This window comes from Pocillopora verrucosa, chromosome 5 (assembly GCF_036669915.1).
Source record: "Pocillopora verrucosa isolate sample1 chromosome 5, ASM3666991v2, whole genome shotgun sequence".
Lineage (NCBI taxonomy): Eukaryota > Metazoa > Cnidaria > Anthozoa > Scleractinia > Pocilloporidae > Pocillopora > Pocillopora verrucosa.
In genome coordinates this window covers 24,891,143-24,901,209 of record NC_089316.1, presented here as the reverse complement: position 1 = coordinate 24,901,209, position 10,067 = coordinate 24,891,143, and the positions used below count along the sequence as shown (strand labels likewise).

The following is a 10,067-nucleotide window of genomic DNA, read 5'->3' as shown; positions in this document are numbered from 1 at the left end:
CGCTAACACGTAGTGTCTCAAGGACGGTTGATTTTATCGCCGTTATCGGCTCACATTCAATGGAGGAAAATATGCAGCACGGTAAATAATCAAAATTGCCCAATCACTATCTTGACTAGAAAAGCATTTGGTTCTTTGTGTGCTTTTTGTACAGATTTTTTTGGTTGTTTTTGTTTTGTTGAAAGGTGACAACAAGACAGACGGTCTATAACGTGCACATAAAAGAAGGGAGCAAAATTGGTTGGGGTTAAACTTCTTCATTCAGCTACGCCACGTCCAGTTCTTTGATGGCCCACGCATGCGTAAGCCACGATAAGTCATAACACTCCGTCATTTATCCTATCCTTGTAGTGTTTTGCAGAGCGAAGGCAGTACAGTAACCCCTAAAGTGGTGATAAGAGACTATATCGACCAAATTACAAAGCCTAAACTTTGCTTCGTTTACCTAAAGGGGGATGGGGGGGGGGGGGGGGGAAGGGGCGCCGAAGGTGTTTTTTTTTTATAGAGGAGAACAGACCTACGCTCTAAAGAGACATGCTAAGATCAAAACGGTCTCAATCTCCACGGAGAGCTTTTATTACTAGCTTTATATGTCGGCCGTTTCCATCTTTTTCAAAGCAGATGCAAATGTCATACCATGGATTCATCAATTAAATAAACATTCCAAGAACACGAAATGCTCTACGTTTGGTAATTATCAGTTAGCAGAAGTAAATTCAAAATGCATATGCATCTACAAATAGAAGATCAAAATCTAAACGTACAATAGTTTCTTGTATAGAAACGAGGCTCTGGTCACCGACAATGCACTGACAAGCCAACTTAAGGTTCGGCATAAGCAGTTCAAAAAACTTGAAACAAATTAGGACTTTCGTCACTAGAGGTAACGACTTTCTTCCCCTATTAATGTTTTTTTTTTGTTTTGGTTTTTTTTTTTCGTGGCTTTTCTTTAAGAGTTCTACTCTGATATTGTATTAAATAATTAGCTGCCGGATTAGCTACACGAAATGCTCTACGTTTGGTAATTATCAGTTAGCAGAAGTAAATTCAAAATGCATATGCATCTACAAATAGAAGATCAAAATCTAAACGTACAATAGTTTCTTGTATAGAAACGAGGCTCTGGTCACCGACAATGCACTGACAAGCCAACTTAAGGTTCGGCATAAGCAGTTCAAAAAACTTGAAACAAATTAGGACTTTCGTCACTAGAGGTAACGACTTTCTTCCCCTATTAATGTTTTTTTTTTGTTTTGGTTTTTTTTTTTCGTGGCTTTTCTTTAAGAGTTCTACTCTGATATTGTATTAAATAATTAGCTGCCGGATTCCTAACTTACAATATTTTCCTTGTATATGCCGCACTACGAAGTTATAGTTGTTATGTACAATGTAACAAATTGACAACTACACAGAGGTTTTGCTCGGAACTTTTTTAGTTTTTTCGCCGTTTCTCAGTGGCTGAACCTTTATTTTTCTGGGCGCAGCAATGGCTGTGGAATCCTCATTTACTTCCGAGGGCACAACGGATGTTCGTTTTGTACTAGTCCCATCATCCACAGCTGGGAAGATGGCCTGAATCCTTCTTTTCAAACGAGCCCTTACCTATAAAGTGCAAGTTAAATTAGCCACATTATTGCATTCAAGGAGTTTGTAAGTCGTACTCTTTTTTCTTTGACTATACGATGTATGGGCTTTCAACAACAGCCATTTTTTACAAGTCACAACTAAATTTGACGTCATTCAGCTATCTGGAGTTAATCTAGACAGGTATCGATATAAAATGAAAAAAAAATGGCGTATAATTCTTCCTTTTTTGCGCTTAGGAAATATTATCAACATTAACTTTATATTCTAACATTTTACGCCGTAAAAGAGACTGATCTGAAACCCATGTCTTTTCTCCATTCTTCCCACACCCCCATCCTCAGACACGGGAATTTGAGCGGAGCTCCTGTGCACGTGTGGAGCTCCAAACCCATCAGAACAAGTGAAAATAATGATAATTTTGGTCCAACATTGCTTCCTTTTGTCATATTGCTTTTGCTTGTCCAGGTAGTCCGGATCTAAGGACGAGCCCTTCGAACTAGGGCTTAATTTCTTTGATATGACATCGAAATTAAATAGAACTTCCTGGTTTCCACTGTAATTTAAAAAAAATCGATATAATACCAGACATTGTGATGCAATTTTTAACGATAAATCACTGACCTCGCTGTTCCTCACGCAGTGAAGAAGAAAGATCAAGAAACCCTGTTGAATTAAATAGAAGTGAGAAGTTTTTTCATTATGACGATGATAAGTTGATTATGATTTCACCAGATTTAAACAATTTTTAAACCACTGAGCTGGCAGAGTAATGAATTCAACATATCACCATCCCAAGGTTCCCGGGATTGTGCATCTGACAGAATATAACATCTTTTGATCTCCACCGACCTTTATCTACATGTTACCTGTGTAGAGTTGAGGATCGTGAAGATGTAGGCGAAAGCTTTATGTGATGGTGCCAATAACCCAAATAACCACGAGATCCCTAGCAGAGGAATCATAACTATGCATGCCTTGACACCAAGTCTGGAAAAGAACAAAGCAAAACAAAATAAAAAACAACAACAACAATAAAGCAAAAAAAACAAACAAAACAAAGCAAAACATGGGGTTGTTGACGATGTGATTGTTGATGATAAAGCACTATTAGGTAGTAATTCTATCAAGATGGTTTCTCGTCGTTACTGTTCCGGATTTCGGACTCTTCCTCAGTAGATTTGTGAAAAGGTTAGATTCCAGATTGTCGTTTTAAGAGAAGGAGCTGATTCAAAGACGCAATATTCCTGAAACCGGATATCCTTTTATGGAGAAGACCATACCTTATTTGCTCGCTATGTTTGTCCTTCTCTTGTTGCATAATCACCATCTCCTTGATAACCCGCCCGAGGATCAGAATGTTGAAGTTAAAGAAGGAAATAAACCTATATGAGCCCCATGAAAGATTTTTTTAGTTTCGATAATGATAATCTTGGTTATTTTCACTCACAAATTCAATCAGCACAATAAATACTATAAATATCCAGATCAGGCCATTGGCAGAAGACATCCAGCAGCTTTAATGAAAAAAAATAAAAGATAATAGTAAATAAACAAAGTAAAACAAAAAACGAAAAGAAAAGAAAACTATAAATAGATGCTTTGTTTGTCAATGACTACTTGACATACCAATATGGATTTTCCACACATTGAAAGCGTTGATCGCGCCTTTTCTGTATAATATTGACTGATGGAATCCATAATTGCAGCCTGAACAATCCGATCTAAAACCGATTTTCAGACTCAGAATTTTTAGGTTTTCTATCTCGAAACACAATAACAGTAAGCCAATACATAAAAACGGAAAATAATTATTTTTTAATCCACACGTGTATTTGGTTCTGCTCTAACAAGATAGTTGCTCGTTTTCCAAAATACTTGCGTCAGATCACCTCTTGGAAAGCTGGGTGGGATGACACTAGACCAGTACAATGAAATTCTCCTCACTATTTATCAGCCACAAAACTTTCGATCCCATCTTTTCTAGCTGCAATACTTAGTGATATGGCAACGATGAGCGCGGGAAGGCCTACAGGATTAAAAAAAATCAGACATGAAACTTAGCTTATTCCCACCCGTCAAGGGTAGAATTTCCCTTTCCACATTGGATATTAATCTTAAGCACCGCTATTCAGCGATATTTAGGACTTAAGTATGCAATATAAGTGACAGATTATGTTCCTGTCCCCGTATTCTTGAATTCGGAGAGGATTCCTTACGGAACAAGGACGCACAAAAAATATGGTGTGAACGAGAACCGAAGACAAATTGTTCGAAGAAACTGCAACCTAAATTAGTTGGACTTATGAGACATAGGTAACTATATTGTAAAAACACAAAAGGGTGGTAATTAAAAGTGTTTAAATATTTTAATAGCCACAGAGTACCTTACCCCATGAAATTCCATGGCACATTCTTAATTTGTCGCCAACGTTGTAAACTTTCACAACAAACAGGTAAAGGTAAATTCCCTCGACCAGCATCCAACAAAAGGCAGCCATCAAAAAGTACTGCATAAGGGCTGCCACTGTAAGGCAACCTCCCTGGGAAAATGGAAGGCGAAAGAGGAAAGTTCTATTAATTTGCAATTTGCCTTAATGATACATACGCCATGTTTGATTTGTATCGTAAATATTAATAAGGCGTGTCGTCTTGACTCCTGTTGCAAACTGACCGATCCAAAAGCCTAGAGAGATTTCGGGGACGCACCGCTCACTATAAAAGCCATTTTCACTAAAATACAAGAAAAATAATATTCGACCTAAAAAACACGATCAAAGTACTTAAAACTGTTCAAAAAGCCTTTAAATCGCGTTAGTTTCATTTTCTTCGAAGTTGATATTTATCGCAGTCTTCTGCGTGTCAATTGGCCTCTTCGTTTCTGGACAGCAAATATTTCAATTTCCACAGAATTCTTGCCTTGTTCCTAGTCGCTCCAATCCCGGCGAGAAACATGATTTGTCCTGCACCAAGAGAAGTGACGAGACTCACTCGAATCTGGGATAAAGGTCCTCTCATGTCTCTGGTGCGCCAACAAAAACGAAAGAAAAAAATAGAAGGAAAAGAAAAGAAAAGGAAAAACATTTAAAAAGACATAAAAGAGATATTATTTATTAACAATTAGGGTGATTATTGGTTCCCTTTATTTACCAAAATTTTACCCTTTCTTTCTTTTGTAGCAGTTAAGATAGGTATGTTGTTAAGGATAATGATTCTAGGTCTTCTCGTCATCATAGAACTCGAAGAAGTAAGCAAACAATGGGAAAATCGGTTAGTACTGCACGATTATCACTTCTGTTTGTCCATTGACAGAACTCAGCGTATGTGCAAACTTTTTTCGATCAGTTATTTACTGTTCTGACTGACATACATTTCTAATTTCTAACCACTTTACTCACGTGAGAGTAAGATAGCTGATTATCGTCAATGTGATACCAATAACAGAAAGGGTCAGCCCGACGTATGTGAGAATTTCCAAGTTCTTTTCGTCTTTCTTTAACGAGGGGAAATATAAACAATAACAATACTTCAAAAGATTTACAAATCTAAATACATCAATTTAATCAAGTTTTGTTCTACTTTAAAAACTAAAATGTTAAAATAATACGTATTTGTTTGAATATACAAGCAGATATTATCGTACAGGGGAGTTGCAGGCGTTGTGGTGACACTTACCTCTGATATATCGGCAGTCTCTGTTCCAGATGATGTGTCCAGAAGAACAGCAAAATGAGTCAAATGATTGCACGTGCATTCTGTTTGGTGTGCATCAGTAGATTTGACGTAGCATCCTTCTCCTGACCAGCCAATGGAACTGAAACGCAAAATAGATAAGTTATCGATCATGCAAGACTCTAGTGCAAGTCATGGGGACGGAGCCCCATATCCAATAATATTGATAAGTACTCGAGGTGACAAACTTTGACTGTTAGACGATGATCCTTTTAACCCTTTAACTCCCACGAGTGACCAATACAGAATTTCTCCTTACGATATCAATACAATTTCAAGCAGAAAAGTGATGAGAATAAATAAGATTATCAGTGAGGGGATTTTGAGTTGATCCAATACAAAATTCTCCAAACTAACACCACAAGAACTGTATGGCACACATTTAGGAGAATTACTAGTGAGATCTTGGGAGTTAAAGGGTTAAGTACTTGCATGCATTCATTATTTCTCAAAACTTTGTTCTTCACGCGTGGAGAGCTTCATGTGAAAAATTTGAACAAAGGGCACCACAATGTAGCTTACTAGAACTCTTTTGTAGCTTGACTTCATTCAGATATAAGTGATTGCATCAGACAGAGAAGAAACTGGTAAGCATAAATCATACATTATTCCAACTTAATCAACCCAATGCTAGCCTCATGACTTGAATAAAAAAAAAAATGGTAGAGAGACAGTCAAGCTATATTTACCTCTCATCGGCCATGTTCCAGAACATACATTTTTTCTCGTTGGTTGCATTCTAAAATAATGGAAATAATAGCAAAAAACATAATTCATGAAAGATACATAACATAGCGCATTGTGGACTATATATAGAAATCTAACGAATTCCGAACTCATAAGCAACGCAGCTGGGATAAAAATAAGCGAGTTTCATTCCAGACAACGACTCAATCTCGACCAGAAAAGACACGGTATAGTAAAACTTGTCATGAAAAAAAAATCATATGTCATACTACCTTCATGTTTTTGAACTTCAAAGTTATATTTTCCTTTAGTCTCGTGGGCGAAGGAATTATTGTGGCAGCCAAAATAATGGAGTTGACTTCCCTACTTCGGAACAATAAAAAGTCAGAATTATTAGACTTCAAATGCACACCTCCACGTATACATAAAGGAAATAAATATAAATTGTTAAGCGTAAAACCTTCCAGTTTTTAGCTTGAAGTAATTAATTAAGCATTTATGCATACAAATATGTGAGATACACGTATAGTTCAAATAGCTGGGAGACCTGGAATTGTTCAGGGTACTGTTCTCTGGTTTATTTCTAATAAATAGTTGATGGAGGTCTCTGTATATCACTCCAAGTACCACTGAACCTGGGAAAAGGATAAAAATGAAACAATTTCACGAATTTTGGAAAATTGTAATATATCAACTAGAAAATCTAAATTAACATATAAATAAATGGATCGCGAAAAAAACAAAACGTTTAAACACGGAATATTAAAAATTAAATTTTCAAACCATTATCCAAATTTTCCGACGGAATAATTAGGAAATTTTCTCCCGTAGGTTCCTCTAGACGAAAGTGGTGGCTGTGATTTTGGTAGAAGGTTTTCCTGACGAGAACATCTCGGAGAAAAGAATAAAAAAAAATGTTATTGTGATAATGATAATGATAATGATAATGATAATAATAATTACAATAATAGTAAGGATAGTAATACTACCACTAATAATAATAACAACAATAAAAATAAAAAGATCGATTTAAAACAATGTGGGTAATGTCAATGGGCGATAAAGGTTCCTTACAAGGGAGTTGTGAGAATTAGCTTAATATGTATTATGCACCTCATGCGATGAACGCTTTTCCATCGCCATGCCTTGAACCGGTAGGACCATGACGTCGAATGTACTTATCATGTTAAGAAAGTGCCTTACCCATGTGTATACTGCTCATATTAAATTCACTTGTTGTGCGATTGAGGTTATACTGTCCGTATTCCAACAAGGATGTCTCCAAAGACATCAATTCAAGAAAGACTTCTTCTATCTTTTCCTGTTTTTGTTGACTTTTGTTGAGCATTTCTTCCGTAAAGCGCTGAGGAATGGTGTTCAAAGAATTGAAGATATCCTACACAAACAGCGAAGTGGTTTAAATCAAAGAACGAAATGATAAAACATACTAATCTCATGATTTTATTTTATCACCTATCATATATATTAGGTCAGCATGTGCGATGAGCCATAAATATCAATTTTCATTGCCCCAATAAAATCAACAACGCAACATACTCTTTTTTAAATGGAATTTCACGTGTTTTTTTTTTGGAAATACGTTAATTTATAAATACATATCATGGAGCAGGAACTAACAGTAGCATCTTAGTAATGTATTACAAAAAAAACAAAAAAACAAAAACAAAAAAAAAGATGAATAGAAGAAGAATACCTCTCTACTGAGACCTTGCGCTCCTGGCTTAGCACCTATGTGGAAAGGACACATACCTATTACTTATTATATACCAAAAGATAATAAGTCACTAATTTGAATAAATAACGGCAAGAAATAGCTGAATAAATGTATGAATAAATGAGTCAATGGCTGAGTGAGGAAAACACTTAATTGTTAAATAATTAATTCTCACAGAGCAAAGGAACGAAGGACTTATAGGGTGAAGAGAGAGACTGATGGATTTAATGATAGACATATGGATGAGAAAATAAATGATAAATGGTTCCATAATTAAAATTAAAAGGAATCTTATACATACCATTTCCTTGCAGTGAGCTATTAAATGGCTTTATCTTTATTACGGTGTAAACTCTGTAGATCCTCTTCCAGAGGTTTTCATAACAATATTGGACGTCAAAGCGATATGATAAGCCATTTGCTATAGAGTCCACGATTATGTTTGTAAGGCGACGGTTATAAATTCTCCGTGCGCACTCTTTTTGCCAATCAACGGATTGCTTGAGACAAAAAGCGAAGTCTCTGCACCATGTCAGAATACAGCACCCACGAGATAGATGATGGCAGTCGATTGTTAACCAAGGCGGATCAGTTCCGTTTTCAATTCGCAGACAGGTGCCTTGTACCCCTTTAAGTTCCAAATCTCCGTAATTCTCAGGACACTGATAACTATAACCTGAAAATTATTACGCGGGTAAAAACGTTAAATTCCAAAGAATATGCTTGACCGTACCCAACTTCCGATGATAAAATTAATTCTGTAACAGAGATTTTAACTGCTATAGACTGCTTTAGGTATCTTTTAGCAAGAGACCACGCAAATTCATGAGAATACTTTCAGCGGCAATATCCAAAAATTAAACTATAAATAATAAAACCATCGTATTGATACCGACATCGAATAAAACAGACTTTAATCGATTGACGAAAATGCTTTGATGAAATAGGTGATTTATCCCTGCATCATCTCATAAGGATAGGGAGGTGGGGAGGAGGGGAGGGGAATGTGATTGCGTTGGAGATGAAGGGCAAGTTTGCAAGCATAAGACAAATAAGATATGGAACCTTTCCCTCCCCCCCCCCTTTCCAAAAGAAAAACAAATAAGCCAACAAAAACAAACAAATTCGAACTAGACAGATGGATGGATGGATGAATAATATCATAAATAGATAGTAATTTCTCCTGGCTTCTTTTTGAGGCTTTCTTGTCATTGAAGTAAATATTTGGTAGAATTTCGGTTTCGACGATATGTAAAGCGATATGGTTAACTCAGTCATGTAACCATGAAAAATTTTGCACCATTAAGTTCTTTATCGTGAGCAACAGCATCCACGGCTTTCTTATGAATTCAATATAAAAATAAATAGATAAATAACTGAAAAGATTGATGAAATAAAGAACTTTACCCAAAAACCATCGAAATATAAAATAAAATGCGTAGTGCATCATGGCGCTAATGGCCTTCTTAATACATCAAGTTCTCTAAAAGTAAGCAACTCAGGAGGTTACTATACTACTTTTCCACACTCACCAATCATTAGTGCAAGGAAGAGAATCTTCCGGAACATTTTGGCTGGAGTTCCCTTTGAACCTTCAAATATGAATTCGGCCTTTTTGTATCTTAAGATCACTGTCTCGTTAAACAGTGATGAAGGTGGTGGTTTTAGTCCGGTGGCTTTACATAGAGGCTATATCCAGAGGCTAAATCTTGAGAGAGCAAAGAAGAAAGCGATGACAAGCTCGGCGTGAGTTTTTAACACTTAATTCCTTGACTTTGATGGCACTAAACTGACTATCTGGGTCTGTATTTACTTTATGAATTAAAATGCGAGGACAGGACATAAATACTTATTCTTTTCATTAGGAAAGTGTCATGGAAACCCACGGGCAGCAGCAGGTGGCGGTTGAGTGAAAAATTGCTCCAAGTAGAGTTAATAACAGAAGAACCGACATTTTTGTCGCCCATATCACTTTCCTCTACTTATCTTCCCCTTGACACCAACGTAATAGTATTTAAATTTTACATTTCCCTAATATAAAATAACGGATGACAAGTCATAGATTTTCATAATATTTTTCCGGTGTGTTTCAAAATTAAAATTCACCTGTATGTCAAGGCACACTTTTTTAATTTCAGCTGACTTTGTGTTAATGACATCGCCTTGACAGATGTGTAATGAATGAGGATTGAAGCAAAACAAAGAGTGTTTAACTCAGTTGGCGCCGTTATTGAAAACTGAGACGAATATCCTAGTTTGCATGATGACGTGAGGTTGAGCACGTTTTACCTGTGTAAAGAGCAAATTTTCTAATGAATATTTTATCATG

The 10,067-nt window shown here is 36.3% G+C and overlaps 1 protein-coding gene across 3 annotated transcripts; it reads right to left on the bottom strand.

Moving 5' to 3' along the window:
• Nucleotides 1–567: 567 nt before the first annotated feature.
• Nucleotides 568–9,684, bottom strand: LOC131773585 (adhesion G-protein coupled receptor D1-like). Of its 3 annotated transcripts, none has more exons than XM_066167789.1 (18): nucleotides 9,271–9,684; nucleotides 8,040–8,414; nucleotides 7,718–7,752; nucleotides 7,207–7,399; nucleotides 6,787–6,894; nucleotides 6,551–6,638; nucleotides 6,276–6,369; nucleotides 6,006–6,055; nucleotides 5,260–5,398; nucleotides 4,983–5,077; nucleotides 4,504–4,606; nucleotides 3,977–4,127; nucleotides 3,532–3,613; nucleotides 3,035–3,101; nucleotides 2,868–2,950; nucleotides 2,454–2,574; nucleotides 2,209–2,250; nucleotides 568–1,602 (listed from the first exon to the last, which is right to left on the bottom strand). In XM_066167789.1, exons 1-18 carry the CDS (start codon nucleotides 9,305–9,307, stop codon nucleotides 1,405–1,407), a joined length of 2,061 nt encoding a protein of 686 aa, XP_066023886.1. In that variant the 5' UTR covers nucleotides 9,308–9,684; the 3' UTR covers nucleotides 568–1,404. The 3 variants fall into 3 exon arrangements, with proteins under 3 accessions (XP_066023886.1, XP_066023888.1, XP_066023887.1); XM_066167791.1 differs by having other exon boundaries at nucleotides 2,868–2,917; XM_066167790.1 differs by having other exon boundaries at nucleotides 6,276–6,366; nucleotides 9,271–9,683.
• Nucleotides 9,685–10,067: the final 383 nt, after the last annotated feature.